Source organism: Zea mays, chromosome 6, assembly GCF_902167145.1.
Source record: "Zea mays cultivar B73 chromosome 6, Zm-B73-REFERENCE-NAM-5.0, whole genome shotgun sequence".
NCBI classification, from domain to species: Eukaryota; Viridiplantae; Streptophyta; class Magnoliopsida; order Poales; family Poaceae; genus Zea; species Zea mays.
The window spans coordinates 50,782,786-50,801,864 of record NC_050101.1 but is presented as its reverse complement, the minus strand read 5'-3'; the positions used below and the strand labels follow the sequence as shown (position 1 = coordinate 50,801,864).

The window sequence follows — 19,079 nt, the reverse complement described above, 5'->3', positions numbered from 1 at the left end:
GATAAACACAATACATCTCCCCAGAGGAAGGGTGACTAACAAAACCAAATCAAAGAACCTCTGCAACCAGCCTCGGCAGAGCAACACTAGTAGAGATCTTATCATCGATGACGTTCGTATTGCGTCACTGCATGTGTATATATCGTCACAGAGTAAGGTTTGTGACGAATTTGTGACGAGTTCGATTTGGTCATAGGGGTCGCGTCACATTTGTTGTGTTGTGACGGACTACTAAGTTTCGTCATCGATGTGTATACATTCTGTGACGAAAGGCGCGTTGTCATGGAAGTGAATGCATGCTATGACGATCAGTTGTGGTCATAGAGGAAGACACTGTTCCGTCATAATTCGTCGTCTGCCCGAGCAAACTGACGGCGTTGTTAACGCCGTTTGGTTGCTGTGACGGTACGGTATCGTCACAGATAGAGCCGTGGTTTGGTCATTACCAGCCGTTTGGAAGGTGCTGATGCGTATGACGTCAGCGCTGACGTGGCTAGTGACGTGGCAGCTGACGTCAGCGCTGACGTAACGCTGACGTGGCTAGTACAGTGGCAGCTGACGTGGCATATGTTTTATTATATGCCACCAGTTTGGTCACAGATGTGCAGAGAATAATTTTATTGGAAATTGCAAAATATACTAGAACAGAGGAATGAGCACACAATTCCATATTCCATAGATGAATACAACTAGTATTCCAGTGCGCATACAAACTAAGTGGACAACACTAAACTCAGTTCATAGCATCACCACTTGAGTTCACATTTCAGTTGAGTTTGCACAAACATAACAGCATATAATCAAAAGTTGACACCCACGAGCAACTAGAGTTTTTGGGTACCCTCATGTCAAAGAACAGGCCAAAAACAGCAGCTCTGACTAGCAGCCCTCATGTCGAAGAAGAGTTACCATGCAAGGACAAGAGCTTCTTGATGAGCACATTGGTCTCCTCCATCTCCTTGCTGTTCTTCTCTGTTATCTTCTTGTACTCCTCCAACTCCCTTTGTGTCCTCGCCTGCTGTTCCTCAACTTCTTCACATTTCTTCCTGAGCTGGTCGAGTTCACCTTGAACAGCAGCCGTCGCTTCAGCTGCAAGTTGTTCCCGAAGCTCACTATGATTTGATGATGAAGCCTTGGAGGTTGCCGATGTTTTGATGCCGACGCTTTTCAGGAATTGGTGTGAGCTGCTCTGGGACAGCACCTTCGACACAAGGTGCACACTGGATGCTGGCATCTCACCTTCAGCAACAGGTTCAGCCCTCAAAGCCTCCATATGAGACTGAAATATCATGGACAGAAACAGTTACATGTTATTGCTAATGAGCAACAGCAAGATGCTGACAATAATGTGAAAACAGTGACTTTCATTTCTAGTGCACGGGTCCTACAAGGCATTAACAAAGAGTATGAAAAATAGACTGACAGACTCTAAAAGCTATACATTTGATGGCAAATTATAGCAGATTATAGCAGTTACAAATTATAGCAGATTTGCTTAAAAGCTATACATTTGATGGCAAATTAAAAGCTATTCATTTGAAATACTCTATAAATAGACTATGAAAAATAATGTGAAAACAGTTACAAATTATAGCAGATTTGCTTAACAAAGACTCTAAAACCTATACATTTCTAGTGCACGGGTCCTACAAAAAATAGACTATGATATTTACTTTCATTTCAGAAATTTGATGGCAGACAAAATAGACTATGATCTGAACTCCCCTGGGATGGGACAAGCGATCTCACTCATCGATCTCACTCCCCTTCGTTCCATCGACCCACAACCAGCCTCCCTCATATGATCTCATAAAAATTACACTAAATAAAGAAAACAAATGAACTTACAAGTGCTTCTCTTGCCGGTTCACTCAGGCCACGTTTGGAGCTGGTATGACAGGTCTTGAAGGCGTCCACCGCATCTAGTTCTTCAGTCTGGTCTAAGCTGGGTTCTTCTCGGTTTCTCTTCTGCTTCTGTTTCGTGGATAAACAATCACAGCGAAGTTTGCTCAGATCAAATGCAATAGAAGTTGAGTGCACAAGTGCAGGTAGTACTACAAGGTAATAGTTACTTACATATGCATGTAAGTGTGCCACATAGCAGCGAGAACCCGTAGCCTGATGAAACTTGACTTGACTGCGGTTCTGCTTGTTCTTTGCACTTATTTCCTACAAGAGAATAAACATGTCAGATTAGATCATAGGTTCAATATGCGAAGATCCTTTGCAAACGTATAGTGAAAGAACAATATATGACAAGATACCCATACCATGTTCTTTGGATCAGACCACTTTGCAACTAATGCCCTCCACTGTTCATCAGTCATGTAAGATACAGGAGAAGTTGTGCTAATCTCATTTGCAGGTACACCATTGAAGTATTTCTGCTTGAGCCGATAACGCTGGTTTTTTACCGCAGAGCGTAGCATATCGGTGCAAGCTTCCTTTGTTGCCTTGTCCTCAGTGTTAACGGACAAGCGCCCCTATGCATATGACAATTCCATAGTTAGTCAATTCAGGTTAAGCAGTATACAAGTGAACCATAGAATCAGTAATGCACTTACATTTAGCTGTGACACAAAGCTGTTGTAGTATTTCTGGTCGTCCTTGTAATCTTTCCAACGAGTTAGGATAGGCATGGTTTCCCGAATAATGATGCCAGCCTCTGATGCAAACTTGGCAGCTTGAACAGGTTCATGTGGCCTTTTTTTGCCTTCCTCAACAGCTATGGGCAGTCTCCTTTGCATAACTTTAGTCATCCTGTCCAGTTGTTTTCCCTTGGTTGCTGCCCTGGGTCTCCTTGGTGCTCGCTGTGTAGGAGCTACAAAATATAATTCGCTTTTATTGAATAATGAAATTGTTTTGTTTCATGCAAATCAGCAAAAGAGATGCCTTATTTGACTGAAAAAATAGAACTTGCCTTCAGTTTCTTCATCTCTAGCTACATTGGCTTGAGCATCACCTGTACTGTCATGAGCAGCAGATGCCATGGCTTCCTCTTCAGCTCTGCTGAAATGATCAGCAAGTCCAGGTGTAGTACGGCTGTTGCCTTCAGCATCACCTGTACTGTCATGAGCAGCAGATGCCATGGCTTCCTCTGCAGCTCTGCTGAAATGATCAGCAAGTCCAGGTGTAGTAGGGTTGTTTGGTATGTGATCATTTCCATCTGTTGGTTCCTGTACATTGTGGCCATCTGTCTCTGTAGAGTGAAACCTTTTTGAAGATTGCTCCTCTGGTTGTGCACCTGCCCTCACTCTCTTGCTGAACCTAATGCCTGGAGCCATGTTGGGGTCTATCTTCTTCTTTGAAGCAAGGGTTGTGTTTCTACCTCTTCTAGGATACTGTCCACAAAAAAAAAGTCATGTGCATTAAAAAGCAAGACCATATATTAATTAAGAGGTATGAAATAAAGAATATGAATCTAAAGGCATGAGCATATATTAAACACCAGATAAAAAACATTGAAATGCAATGCAACTATTTGGCATCCACTACTTTGAAGATAGAAGGAGCACCTTCATTGCCAGGGGTTTTGGCTGCTCATAATATTCACTGTCATCATCAGTATCTCCTTGATCATCATCGTCAAGGAGATAGAAAGAGACATATGAATCCGAATCTGAACTAGTATTTATCTTGTTTGCTGCATGTTTCCCCTTTGTTGATGCAGATGGTGAGACAGAATTATTTAGAACAGAAGTATATTTGTTCAGACCCAAATCTTGCATCTTCTTTATATTCTCCTCCACTTGTTTATCCCGTCTTCTCTCATAAGCAGTTCGCTCATGTTGAACTACTTGCAAGATAGATAAGAACAAGCATACTGTGTGTATTAGATAATGTAAAGGATTTTACTAAAAGCTAAGAGGTACTACTATTTGCAGGGAAGGATTTGACTAAAAGCAAATAGATAAGATGTGTAGATTCAGTCATTATGAAGCTTGGTTATGATTGTGCAAGTTCATAATTGTGGTTGCACTGTAACTGTAGTGTTTCCCCTGTTTGGTTGTGGAAATCTTTATGCAGGCTTAAACAATGTTCAAAGTACTAGCTAGTACATTGATTAGGCGATGTAGATTTACACAAGCTGATGAACAAAAAAAGTGAAGATATTCTCATCTCTTTCTACCAGCAAGGTTCAAGAAAGCACTAAGCGCTGAGCGAGCGGTATGGTGGTGAAAATGCTTAAGCGTGATTAATCGTGCTTAATCATTTTTGTTAAAAAAAGAAAAAAATACATGATATTGGGCCACCCTGCAGCAGCCCTTAACCCCCACCTCCTCTCTTCATGAGTCTGCAGCCCACTAGGCCCACCTGCCAGGAGGCTCAACGCAAAACCCCTCTCCCGTGATGACCTCTCCTCCGTGCCGTACGCTCTCCGGCTCCCTCTCCCGAAGCCTCTCCTCCCTCGTGCGATCTTCACCTCTACCGTGAAGCCGCTCCGCCTCTCTCTCACCAATCTGCTGCCTGCAGCCATCGTAGGTCCGTCCGCTCTCTCTCTCTCTCGTTGATCCGTCGATTTGCTGCCTGCTGGATTGACCCCGGAGGTGTTCCTCCTCTTCCTCTCCCTCCTCTACTCCCTTAAACATGCCGAATGGGCACGATTAAGCAGGGCCAGCGCTTAATTGCCCGCTTAGTAGGTAAGCGATGCGTTGACCCTCTGCGCAGCGCTTAACCGCGCCTAATCGCACGCCTAATCGCGCTTTCTTGAACCTTGTCTACCAGTACTAGAAACATAAGTTCTCTACTAAAACATGGATGTGACTGCATATAACACAATGTAAGGAACCAAACACAACTGTATGAGTGCACAATGATTACATAAATCAATATACAATATCTCTGATAACAACGAATGAATAATTAAACTAAATCTAGCGATGCTTAGGGTTTAGGGGTTGGACCTTTCTGACTTCTGTGCCTCCTTTTGTTCACCATCAAGGTCGTCTGCGATGACCCAAATCCAGCGATGTTAGGGTTTAGGGGTTAGCGAGAGCAATGTGGATGGGGCGTGTTAGGTGGAAGGGGCGAGAGAAATGGGGATGGCAATGAGATAGAGCGGGATGCGGCGAGTGAAGTCGGCGCCGACGCAGCTCATCGACGCGATTAGAGGTAAGGGGGCGGCTGTGAGGTACCTGGTCGAGGGGGCAGGTCGTCGACGGCGGATGTGTCCCAGCGGCGGCGGTGAGGTTCCTGGTCGAGGGGGCAGGTCGTCGACAGCCGTCGTGTCCCGGCGGCGGCGATTAGGTTTGGAGAAGTGGGGGAGAAAGAAGAGTGGGGGAGAAATAAGAGGAGTGCGGGAGATAGAGGATGAGAGCGGAGTATGTTTTAGTGACGACGGCGAAAATGTTTTTGGCGCCCAATGTGTTTGGCAATGCGGAGTCTAATGCGTTTAAGTATACTAGCGCTGGGTATATGTTGAAAACACGTGCATAGCCCAATGGTTTGACTTGCTAACTATAAGGCTGAGCTCCAAGGTTCAAGCGCCTGCAAGGAGACTTTTTTTGTGTTTTGCATACCATTTTATATTAATTCTTTGTTTTTTATTTATCTCTATGTTTTTTTTGCAATTATCTATTCATGGACACATTAGTTGGGTTTATGATCATGTTATAATATTTTGAAATATTTTTGCAATAGTGGTACTATACATCTCTCACTTGCAATAGCATCTCTCACTTAGTAATTAGCCTTATATGAGAGATGTATGCATTTCTTAGGATGTGTGTCACCACTTTGTCCGAATGAGTTGAAACTATTTTGTGAACATTGTACACAAAAATGAATGGTCCATGCAAGTTTTTAGAGTTTTCTAGCTAGGCTATGGTATTGTAACAAATATCTTTACGAAATACAACAAATAATTACAGTAATTAGTAAACTAGGTCTGAACAATGCATAACTGCACACAACATCATATGTTGGTTCAATAATCATGCCATTAAAGTTTAAAATGGTTTGGAGAAAGTGGTAGTATTGATCCATCACAAGCATGAACATCTCTCACTTAGTAATTAGCCTTGTATGAGAGATGTATGCCTTTCTTAGGATGTGTGTCACCACTTTGTCCGAATGAGTTGAAACTATTTTGTGAACATTGTACACCAAAATGAATGGTCCATGCAAGTTTTTAGAGTTTTCTAGCTAGGCTATGGTATTGTAACAAATATCTTTACGAAATACAACAAATAATTACAGTAATTAGTAAACTAGGTCTGAAAAATGCATAACTGCACACAACATCATAGGTTGGTTCAATAAACATGCCATTAAAGTTTAAAATGATTTGGAGAAAGTGGTAGTATAGATCCATCACAAGCATGAACATGTCTCACTTAGTAATTAGCCTTATATGAGGGTTGTATGCATTTTTGTAGGATGTATGTCACCACTTTGTCAGAACGAATTGCATGTTTTTGTCAACATTGTACACCAAAATGAAGTGTACATGCAAGTTTATAGATGTTTCTAGCTACCTAAGGTTTTTTAGCACTTATTCTTTAGTAAAATAACAAATACTTACATTAATAGTTAAACTAGTTCTAAAAATTGCACCGACACAAAACATCATGGTACACCTCCATTAACACCCCAAAAAAAGGTTGAAATGATTTGGAGAAACGGGTGCTATACATGTAAATAAATAAAAGAAAAATTCGAAAATGATTGAAAAATGTAAACAAAACAAAAAAAACCTACCTATCCCAAAGCTCGAACACAAGACGCCTGGGTTCACAGCAGCAAGGAGTTACCATTGGACTAGTCACGTTTGTTCGTTAGTAACAGAGCGCAGTTATATTTAAGCATAAACTGTTCTCTGTCCAGGATGTAACCGAGCGCCCAGTTCAGAGTCTGCATTTTCAGATTGTTCAGTTCAGAGTTAACTCTGCTGCCCAGTTCAGATTGGTGCCCAGTTCAGAGTTCAAAGTTCAAGCAATCTGAGAACTCTGCCCAGTTCAAAGTTCAAGCAATCTGCCCAGTTCAGTTCAAGTAATCTGAGAATTTTCAGATGTTCAGTTCAGTTCAAGCAATCAGATTCTCAGATCAAAGTTCAGTTCAAGCAATCTGCCCAGTTCAGTTCAAGCAATCTGAGAACTCTGCCCAGTTCAAAGTTCAAAGCAATCAGATTCTAAACTGCCCAGTTCAAAGTTTAGATTCTAAACTGCCCAGATGGTCATTTCATTTTCAGAGATCAGTTCAGACTTCTGCATTTTCAGATTAAAACCCAGCTTAAATTTTGACAATAAATTAAAACTTGCTTAGATCACATGAACTGAAAATTGATTCCCATAAACCCAGCTTAGATCACATGAACTGAAAATTTTCAGATGTTCAGTTCTAAAAATACAGAAAATACAGAATACACATTCAGTTCACCACAAGTTCAGTTCACCCCAAACTCAGTATTTCAGACACACATTCAGTTCTGAAAATACAGAAAATACATTGTATCATCTATCCGTACTAATCTGAACTGAACACTTCATAAATCAACTATCAATACTAGAAATCCTCATCTTCATCTTCTATGGACATGTCATCATTGTTGTCATCGCCACCATCATTAAAATATTGAAACATTGTATCATCTTCCTCCTCATCCTCACTATCTTCAAGAATAATAGCAGCTTCCTTCTTTTTTCTTATTAGTTCCTCTAAATTGCCTTCAATTAGACTGGCTTCTCCACCTTCAACATTGTGCAGAACCTGATTATCATCACCTTCTTGCACTATATGGTCTGTATCAGAACAATAATCATCCTGATGCACATCATTATTGCCCTCATATTTTTCAGCCACATCATAAATATTCCTATGCTCAAATTTCTGCACAACTCGGAAATCTTTACATTGTGGAGTTGTGTCTTGCAGGTAAAATATCTTTTTCGCTTGGTCTGCCAAGATAAAAGGATCGGACTTGTACCAAAATGACTGCACATTGATGGATTTGAAATGGCTGTCATCTCGAATGCCCACAGTCTTTCCTACTTGGTTGTACCAATCGCATCGAAATACAACCACCGACCGACGAACTTGATAATTCGAGTTATATTGTAACTCAATTACCTCTTTAAGGACACCATAAAAATCTATGTTCTCCCCATTATGTTCACCTTCAGTCATTACACCACTATTTTGTGTCTGCATGAACTTCTCACGATCCACTGTGCTAAACCGCACTCCATTAATCTTGCAAGCTGTACTAGTCTTAACTCGCCGAGCTGGGCCACATGACAGTGCCCACAGTCCTTCGCTAACCAATTCTGGATTCTCATTACGCTTCTTCTCAACCTGTTGCAACAAAATTACTCAGCTGAGCAATTACATATGCATACCCAAAAATTTAGTAAACCTATAACATAAAAGTTTAGTGACTTACATGGGACATAAACCACTTTGCAAATCCTTGTTGAACCATTCGATCAACATCATTTGGACGTGCACCTTGCTGCGATAGCTCCTCCCTGTACAGACTGCATGGCATACTTTATTCATAAGCATATTTTCAAATTTAATAAACATAACATAAATTATGTAGCACATACCAAACTAACTTACGTCAAATATTCATGTACTTCATCAGCATTATGTAGCACATACCAAACTAACTTATTCATGGTAGCATCATCAATGTACTCAGTCTTAGTACCTCCAACAAGAGTAGCACCATGCTTAAAAACAGACATGTCATTAGGCAATGGCATCTCTGTACCACTATCATCATCCTGGTTAAATCTAGTGTCAACATCCTTCATGTACCTAGAACAAAATGTTAAGGTATCACTTGCCATATATGCCTCAGCAATTGATCCTTCCGGCCTAGCCCTGTTCCTTACAAAATTTTTCAAAGTGCCTAGTCGCCTTTCTATTGGGTACATCCATCCATACTGAACAGGTCCTCTAAGCATTGCCTCATCGGGAAGATGGACACTCAAGTGCACCATGACATCAAAGAAGGCAGGTGGAAATATTTTCTCAAGCTTGCATAGGATCAATGGAATATCTCCTTTTAGCCGTTGCACAACATCTATCCGTAGATTTCTACTACATAGTTCCCTGAAGAAGGTCCCCAGCTCTGCAATTGCTTCATATACATCCTTCCTCACCAGTCCTCTAAGGCCAGCGGCTATGATTCTCTGTAGGAGTATGTGGCAAGAATGTGTTTTCAGTTTTCCAACCACCTTTGAACCATCTTCACTTATGTATCTTGCTAGGTTATCCGCAAATCCATCAGGAAACTTGATACCTTTGAGGAACTTGCAAAACTCGACTTTCTGATCCTTCCCCAACACATATGGAGTAGGTGGAGCCCTGCAGGCTGAGTTGCCATCTTGTTGCAAGTGCAGTTCAGGTCTTATGCCCATATCATACAAATCTAGCCTTGCATTATGTGTGTCCTTGGACTTGCCTGGTATACTAAGTAGTGTGCAAAGAATATTTTCACATACATTTTTCTCTATGTGCATCACATCGAGATTATGTGGAAGCATCAAATCTTTCCAATATGGCAATTGCCACAACCCAGATTTCCGGCTATAAATCTTTGGACCGTCACTACTACGCTTCCTTTTATTTCCAGTAATGTCAGCCTGCTTCCCTGGTCTGACATCTTTCACCTTCTCTAGCTCTTGTAGGACCTCATCCACAGTGAACCTGCCAGGCACAACTTTGTTTTCACGCTTACCATTGAAATCCAAGCTATTCCGCCATGAATGTGTCCTTTTAAGGTAACGACGATGTCCAATGTAGCATAACTTGTTCCTTATTTCCATAGACAACGGATTCTTGTCGCAATAAATACATGCATAATACCCTTTTGTTGTTCGCCCAGATAACGTGGCCAGCGCTGGATAATCATGTATACACCATAGTACAGCAGCACGAAGGTCGAACTTCCTACCAGTACATGCATCATATGTCTTGACACCCTTCCATAGCTTCAGCAGTTCTTCAATTAGGGGCTCAAGGAACAAATCAAAATCCTTTCCTGGACATCTTGGACCTGGGATGAGTAAAGACATAAAGCAGTTTGTTGGATTCACGCATTCCCATGGTGGGAGATTAAGCGGTGTCACAAGCACTGGCCACATACTGTACTGGGTACTCATGTTGCCAAATGGATTGAATCCATCGGTAGCTAAGGCTAGCCTCAGGTTCCTCGGATCATTTGCAAAACCTGGGTACTTTCGGTCAAAGTCCTTCCACGCTTCCCCATCAGCTGGATGGCTCATCACATTGGCGACTGGCTTCCTCACTTTCTTGTGCCATTGTGTTTCCTCTGAAGTTTGTTTTGAAGCAAAAATTCTTTTCAACCTTGGCAACAGTGGAAAATGCCTCAAAACCTTATGTGGAACCCGCTTCGAACCAGTTTCATCTTTCCATCTAGACTCTGTGCATACTGGGCACTCATTCAATTTAGCATTAACATTCCGAAACAACACACAATTGTTCTTGCACACATGGATGTTTTCGTATCCAAGGCCCAATTCTTTAAGATATTGCATGGCCTCATTATATGATTTTGGCAACTCACTATTAGGGTATCCATCGGACATCAGCTTCATCATTGCTGAAAATGCTGTATTGCTGATTCGATAACGAGACTTCATATACAACATCCTCACCATAAAAGAAAATTTTGAATGGCTAGAACCCGGACTAAGTGCCTTCTTTGCATCTCCAAGAACTCCTGCAAATCTTGGCTCTTCTCCATCAGCCTCTGCCGCTGCAAACAGTTCACCGATCATCTCAGGTACTCCATGATCATCATCGTAAACATCATCGTCCACATCCATATTTATCCCAAAGTCATTATCATATCCTTCGACATCCTCCTCTATACCCTCAACTTCTGTAATTGCCGACTCCCCATGATGAATCCACCTCGTGTATGTAGCTGACATTCCATAAATGTGTATATGAGTTTCTACTTCACTCTGAGGTCGCAACCTTTGATTAAGACAATTCACGCACGGACAACGAATGTCTGTGTCTTATGGGTATCTTTCAGTAACAAAATTCATGAACTCTTCAACTCCTTTCACATATGCAGGTGTGAATTGTTTCCCATAAACCCATCTTCTATCCATCTATTTTGACAATAAATTAAAACTTGCATTAACTCCATAACTATGATTACATTGAACAAAATTGAAAACCACATCAAACACATGCATATATGAAATAAAATTCAAACGCACATAGAACCTTATTGTCAAAAACACAACACATCAAACCTTGTCTTTTCTCCCCGCCCTGCCGCTGTTCTGTCCACGCCCGCCGTAGCTATGCGCAAGACGCCGCTGCTTTGCCGCGCCCGAAGCTTCTCTGCCTCGCTGTTTGCAGACGACGCCGTTCTTCCAACACAGTTGGATCAATGGATCAGGCGACAAGATCGCTCGTTCGCTGCGACGCTACCCAGTTGCCGATCAAGCGGACGACGACAGACGCCGGCGTCGTTGTGTGCCGTAACCTGACGGCCGATCGCACAAGCGCAGATCGCAGCAGGAAAAAACAGAACAGGCGTGATCGCAGAATGGCGGCTGGGAAAACCTGTTAACATAACGACAGATGGGAACACATTAATAAACGGGAAGTTTCTTTATATACATGAACAAGTCCGTAGTCTGGTGGTAGCAACGATTTAACGCAAGCCGCAGGTCCCTGGTTCGAAGCTCCGCGGGCGCACCTTTTTTTTGCCAAATAACTAACTGCCGCTTCGTACTGGGCCGGGTCCGCGTCGCCAGGTGGGGCTGTGTCCCAAAAAACTGCGGCCCATGTAGGCCAAGGATCCCACGCCGTGTGTACACGTGGGCCGTTTTTTACTAAAACTCATCTGTGACCAATTTATTTCAGCATTACGTCAGCCGATCAAGCCAAATTAATCTGTGACGTTCCTTTCATTTTCGTCTATGACGTTCCTTTCATTTTCGTCTTTAATATTCAAGTCTAATCTTCGTCCCTTGTAATTGTTGACGAAGCTATCAATTTGGTCATAGAAATATATCAATCTGTGACTGAAGTCACCAGCGTCACTAGAAAATCGTCACTGATGATCACATTCTTACTAGTGCAAGTACTGTGCCCGGACCCCATTGACGGCCCTACGGTGAAGCCAACTACTCCTCTGGTTCCTCTAATTAATCAGCTAAGGGCGTCCCATTCCACCCTCATGGTTACACTGTTATCCTGGGTTATCACTCCCCAAACAGGTCCTTACGAAGAGGTACTCAGGAAACAGCCTGAGTCCCCTAAAGTAATCACAAGAACCTCATCGGGATAACATCATTGTATCATAAAAGATCACATCATGTTCATTGATTAAGTTAAAGCAATAGCATAAGCTAACCATGACTAACCCAAAAAGGTAAACAAGGGTAAGGTAAATACAGACTAGTCAATCCTTAAGTTTCAGTAATGTAATGCGGGACAGTGAATTATAAAGTAAAGTAGGACATGATAGGTCTGAGGACACTTGCCTTCACCAGGTTGTTGCTCAGAGGGATCTTCGGCAACACACTCAGGAACCACGAGCTGCTCGTTGTCTAAATAAAGCGAGCATACATTCAATACATTTGGATAGTAAAAATAAACATCACATGAAACATGTACAATCATTGGAATCACAACTGAAAAGAGGTAAAACTAAATAAAGGAGAATAAGATCAAGTTATAAAATAGACTAATCTTAATTGGGGATTAACTACTCTCTAAGTGTTGGAACATAGCTCAAAAAGGTTAAGTAATAATTATACCAAGAAAAGATTAAATTATAAGATGAACTACTCTCATTTAGGAATTTGATTATCCTTTAAGTGTTATCCATAACTACATAATCTAATTCTATTCATTTCATTAAGACCTAAAGGTTAAACCAAAAATGAATTCATGCAATGCATAACACTAATCTCACAAGCTTAAATATACTTTAACTCCTAGGATTCTCCTTTTGTTTATTTCATTAAATAAATAAATTAACATATACATTAATCCTATATTCTAAGTGTAAAAAATAAAGTATATAGATTACAGTTGATCATATTTTATTTGCATAGAGAATAATTTTGTGAACATTTTGCAATTTGAACCACTAAATTTGGAGTCCATATGAAAAAGATATGAAATAAACAAGTTTTAAAGTTTGAAATATGAAATTAGGGCTAAATCTATGATTAAATAAAACTACAGGGGGCTATTCAAAAGAAAACAGGGGCCTGCGCACTAAAACAGAGGACGGCGAGTTGATTTCCTAAAACCAGGGGGGCTCTTAAGCAAAATTCACACGCGAAGGGGTACGGGGTAATCTCGGCCATCGGATCAGAGATCAGTGGCCCAGATTAGATCGCATGGGCGCGTGCGCGGGTGCGAGCGAGCGGACGCGGCTGACAAGCGGGGCCAAGGCGTCAGCGAGCCAGGAGTGGCTGACTAACTGGGCCCAGAGGCAGAGACGCGGGGAGGGGGAAGAGAGAGAGAGAGGCGGTTGGATCCAGATCAGAGGGCTCAGATTAGATCTGCTCGGGATAAGTCTAAATCGCCCGATCTCGGACGAACGACCGGGATCTAACGGCCAAGGGCGGTCATGGGCGTAGTGGCGCCGCTCGGTCCCGCGACGAGAGCTCATCGGAGACGAGGGGGCTGGCCACGACGGGGCACTAGAGGCTCGGGGACTAGCCTGGGCGCAATCAGGGCAGTCTGGTGAGTTCAGCCATGACCTTCACGCTGGCGCAGGGGCACCAGAGAGCGCAGACCACGGCGAGGCGGGCTAACGGCGACGCGGGGTTGCTCCGGCGAACAATCGCACGAACAACAGAGTGGGGATGACCAAATTAAGGGTACGAGCGGGTTGCTCACCTTGAGGGGAAGCGCTGGTATCGTGAAGCAACGGCGGAGGTGCAGAGACTCGACGGGGCGACGACGGCGGGGCTCCGGCTGCGCGAAGATTGCTCCGGTGAGCGCGGATCGGACGCAGCAGAGAGGGAAAGGGCACACCGAAGGGTGTCCCGAGCAGCTGACAGTGAGGCAGAGCTCACCGTTGCACTGGACGGGATGCGGACGCGACGGTGGCCACAGAATAGGCAGTAGTCGACGGTGGGCGGTGGCGGAGCTCCCTGCACGCGTGGGCAGAGAGAGAGAGGGCGAGAGGATTTGGCAGAGGGCGCAAATGAGAGAGGGGAGGTGGGCGAGCAGGGCGCGAGGCTCAAAAGGGGCGCGGGGGCGCAGACGTGGCGGAGAACGCGCGGACGTGTGCGCGTCCACGGCGGGAGATCGTGGGCGGGAGGTTGAGGACGAGCTGATAGGTGGGGACGGCGGGACAGAGAGAGAGCGGGCACGCGCGAGGGAAACAGCACCGACAGGTCGGCCCCACAGAGTAGCGAGAGAGAGAGAGAGGGGAGAGTGAGCGCGCTCGGGTCTGCGCCGACAGGCGACGCCCGCCTGTCAGACACAGGGAGCGCACGGGTGCGGGCGCGTGCGCGGGCAAGGCTAAGTGGGCCGGTTTGGGCTGAAATTGGTTTTCCTTTTTCCACGGATTTTCTAATTGCTTTTCTATTTATTTTCTCTAGGGTTTTCAATTCAAATTTAAATCAAGTTCCAAATTCAAACCAAATCAAATATATGCAACAATTCAAAGAACATTTAGGCTTAATATGATGCAACATTCCATGACTCATAAGTTTTGGGCAAAATAAAATAAATAATCCTTCACTAATACAACTAACTCTGATTAAAAGAAAAAGAGAGAGATAAAACTAGAGAGAGAGAGAGAGAAACTAGAGTGAGATAGAGAAGAGTAACACCTGAATTTGGATGATTATAAGAAAGAAATTTTATACCCCCAAATTCAGGGTGTTACAGACCTATCCCCTTAAAAGAATCTCGCCCTCGAGATTCAGGGCCGGCTAGCAAAGAGTTCAGGGTACTTGGCTCTCAGATTATCTTCTCTTTCCCAGGTTGCTTCTTCTTCTAAGTGATGGCCCCATTTGACTTTGCACATTCTGATGGTGTTCCTCCGAGTGACCCGATCTACTGTCTCCAGAATCTGCGTTGGCTTCTCAACGTATGTCAGATCCTCTTGAACTTTAAGGTCTTCCATTGGCAACTACTCTTCTGGTACCCGCAAGCATTTCTTCAACTGAGACACGTGAAACACATCATGCACGGCGGATAGATTCTCCGATAAGCTGAGTTTATAAGCCACTTGTCACACCCGGTTTTGGAAGGTAAACCGAATGCGAACCATGTACGTGCCAGGAAAAGAACTCACGTACACAACGATTACATAATTGGACATCATCACACAATGCTTGAATTAAATAGCGGAAAGGTACTTAGTTACATCAAGATGTCTGAGACATCCATAGAGTCTAATACATATCTATAGTGTTCATCATTAAATCAAAGTGCGGAGTAACAAAACGTAGAATGTAAGCCTACACAGGCAGCTGACTGGAGGTTTGCCACTAAAGTAAACTAGAATCGTCATAGTCCTGGAACTCCTCAAAGTCCTCCATGTTACCAGCTTCACCTCCTGACCACTGAGTATAGTGGGGACAACCTGGGGTGGGTGGTTTGTAAAGCAAGGGTGAGTACACATCAACATACTCAGCAAATGTCCTGTTTGGCTAAAGTGGACTAGCTATATGTGGATTTAAGGTTAAGCAGTTGCTTTTAGTTGGTCAAGTTTTATTACTATAAGTGGAGCCAAGTTTTAGTAATAACCCAGTTATTACCCAGAGGCACTCCCTCCAAGAGGAAATACCAGAGATCAGAATTATAATCACCATTGCTAATCATCATCATAAAAGTAACCAAAGTTCTTCTAATCGAAGAGGATCCCAAGGCTGCTCATAACCGTGAGCACGACTGATATTCCAGTTTCTAACACTCTGCAGAGGTTGCACACTTTACCCACAAGCCATGATTCCCATTCTGCCCGGGGTTCTAGCCTCCCCATTGATCACTACCAAGGTGACCTAGTAGGGTCTCACTACGTAGCCTTTACAAAGATTTCTCAGAGGTTATAGTCACCCGTTAGGTTTCTCCAGTTTGTAAACACAGTACATCTCGCCAGAGGAAGGGTGACTAACAAAACCAAATCAAAGAACCTCTGCAACCAGCCTCGGCAGAGCAAGTACTGTGCCTGGACCCCATTGATGGCCCTAAGGCGAAGCCAACTACTCCTCTGGTTCCTCTAATTAATCAGCTAAGGGCGTCCCATTCCACCCACATGGTTGCACTGTTATCCCTGGTTGTCACTCCCCAAATAGGTACTTACGGAGAGGTACTCAGGAAACAGCCTGAGCCCCCTAAAGAATCATAAGAACCTCATCGGGATAACATCATCGTATCATAAAAATCACATCATGTTCATTGATTAAGTTAAAGCAATAGCATAAGCTAACCATGATAAACCTAGAAAGGTAAACAAGGGCAAGGTAAATACAAACTAGTCAATCCTTATGTTTTAGTAATGTAATGCGGGACAGTGAATTATAAAGTAAAATAGGACATGATAGGTCTGAGGACACTTGCCTTCACCACATTGTTTCTTAGAGGGATCTTCGGCAACACACTCAGGAACCACGAGCTGCTCTTTGTCTAAGTAAAGCGAGCATACATTCAATACATTTGGAAGGTAAAAATGAACATCACATCAAACATGTACAAACATTGGCACACAACTCAAAAAGGTATAATATTAAGTAAAGAGGAATGAGGTCAAGTTATAAAATGGACTAATCCTAATTGGGGATTGATTACTCTCTAAGTGTTTGGAACATGGTTCAAAAAGGTTAAGAGGTAATTAAACAAGTAGAGATTAAATTATAAGAGGAACTATTCTTATTTAGGAATTTGACTATCCTTTAAGTGTCATCCAAAATTACATACCTAATTATATTTATGTCATTAAGGACTAAAGGTTAAGCCAAAAATAAATCCAAGTAATGCATAACACTAACCTCACAAGATTGAATATACTTTATTCCTAGGGTTCTCCTTTTATTTATTTCATTAAATAAATAAATAAACATATACTTTAATTCTATGTTCTAAGTGTAAAAATTAAATATACAGATTACAGTTGGTCATATTTATTTGGATAGAGAATAATTTTGTGAACATTTTGCAATTTGAAACACTAAATTTGGAGTTCATATGAAAAAGATATGAAATAAACATGTTTTGAAGTTTGAAATATGAAATTAGGGCTAAATCTGTGATTAAATAAAAGTCTAGGGGGCTATTCTAAAGAAACCAGGGACCTATGCGCTAAAATAGAGGACGGCGGGTTGATTTCCTAAAACCAGGGGGTTTCTTAAGCAAAACAACCACACGAAGGGGTACGGGGTAACCTCAGCCGTCGGATCGGACATCAACGGCCTATATTAGATCACGCGGGTGCACGCACGGGCGTGGGCGCGGCTGACAAGCGGGGCCAGGGCGCCAGCAAGCCAGGACGGGCTGACCGGCCGGTCCTAGGGGCAGAGACGCGGGTGAGGGGGAGAGGTGGTTAGATCTGGATCGGAGGGCTACGATCCGATCCGCTCGGGTTAAGTCTAAACCGCCCGATCTTGGGTGGACGGCCGAGATCTAACGACAGGGGGGCGGACTTAGGCGCGGTGGCGCCGCTCGATCCCACTGTGGGAGCCCTCTGGAGACAAGGAGACCGGCCAGGGAAGGGCACTAGGGGCTCGGGGACTAGTCTAGGCGCAATCAGAGGGGTCTAGCGAACTCGGCCATGGCCTCCACGCCGGCGCGGGAGCACCAAAGGGCGCTGCACGTGGAAAGGCAGACTAACGACGGTGCTAGATTGCTCCGGCGAGCAATTGCGCGAACTACAGGGCAGTACACAGGAAATTAGGGGTGCAGGCAGGTTTCTCACCTCGAGGGGAAGTGATGGAGTCACGGGGCAACGACGGTGGCGCAGGGATGCGACAGACGATGGTGGCGGAGCTCCGGTTGCGCGAGAATCACTCCGGTGAGCGCGGGCCGTCTGAACCAGGGAGGGAAGGGGCAAACCGTAGGGTGTCCCGAGCAGCTGACAGTGAGGCGGAGCTCATTGTGGCAGTGGACGGGGCGCGAACGCGACGGTGGCCGCGGAACAGGCGACAATGGGCGGCGGGCGGTGGCGGGGCTCTCTGCACGTGTGGGCAGAGCGAGAGAGAGGGCGAGCGAGTCTGGCAGAGGGCGCAAATGGGCGAGGGGAGGTGGGCGAGCGGGGCGCGGGGCTCAAAAGGGGCGAGGGGGCTCGGACGTGGCTAGAGAACGTGCGGTCGTGGGCGCATCCACGGCGGGGAGATCGTGGGCGGGAGGTTGGGGACGAGATGACAGGTGGGGACGGTGGGACAGAGAGAGGGAGAGCGGGTGCACGCGAGGGAAACCGCACCGACAGCTCGGACCCACGGTGCAGCGAGAGAGAGAGGGGGGGAAGAGAGTGCGAGCGCTCAGGGTTGCGCCGACAGGCGGGACCCGCCTGTCAAGCAGAGGGGGTGCGCGGGCGCGGGTGCGCGCACGGGCTGGGCTAAGTGGGCTGCCTTGGGCCGAATTAGCTTTTCCTTTTTCCTAGAATTTCTAATTGCTTTTCTATTTATTTTCTCTAGGGTTTTCAATTCAAATTTAAATCAAGTTTCAAATTCAAACCAAATCAAATATGTGCAACATTTCAAAGAATATTTAGGCTCAGTATGATGCAACATTCCATGACTCGTATGTTTTGGACAAAATAAATTAAATAATCCCTCACTAATACAACTAACCCTAATTAAAAGAAGAAGAAAGGGAGAAAACTAGAGAGAGAGGGGAACTAGAGTGAGATAGAGAAGAGTAACACCTGAATTTGGATGATCATAAGAAATAATTTTTATACCCCCAAATTCAGGGTGTTACAGACCTATCCCCCTTAAAAGAATCTCGCCCTCGAGATTTAGGGTTGGCTAGCAAAGAGTTCAGGGTACTTGGCTCTCATATCATCTTCTCTTTCCCAGGTTGCTTCTTCTTCTTAGTGATGGCCCCATTTGACTTTGCACATCCTGATGGTGTTCCTCCGAGTGACCCAATCTACTGTCTCCAGAATCTACGTT

At 44.1% G+C, this 19,079-nt stretch overlaps 1 protein-coding gene across 1 annotated transcript; it reads right to left on the bottom strand.

Annotated features, from left to right (window-relative positions):
- Positions 1–653: 653 nt before the first annotated feature.
- Positions 654–2,603, bottom strand: LOC118472182 (uncharacterized). The gene is made up of 5 exons (XM_035959914.1): positions 2,565–2,603; positions 2,271–2,483; positions 2,077–2,169; positions 1,849–1,974; positions 654–1,279 (listed from the first exon to the last, which is right to left on the bottom strand). The coding sequence occupies exons 2-5, from the start codon at positions 2,427–2,429 to the stop codon at positions 890–892; spliced, it is 768 nt and encodes a 255-aa protein (XP_035815807.1). The 5' UTR covers positions 2,430–2,483; positions 2,565–2,603; the 3' UTR covers positions 654–889.
- Positions 2,604–19,079: the final 16,476 nt, after the last annotated feature.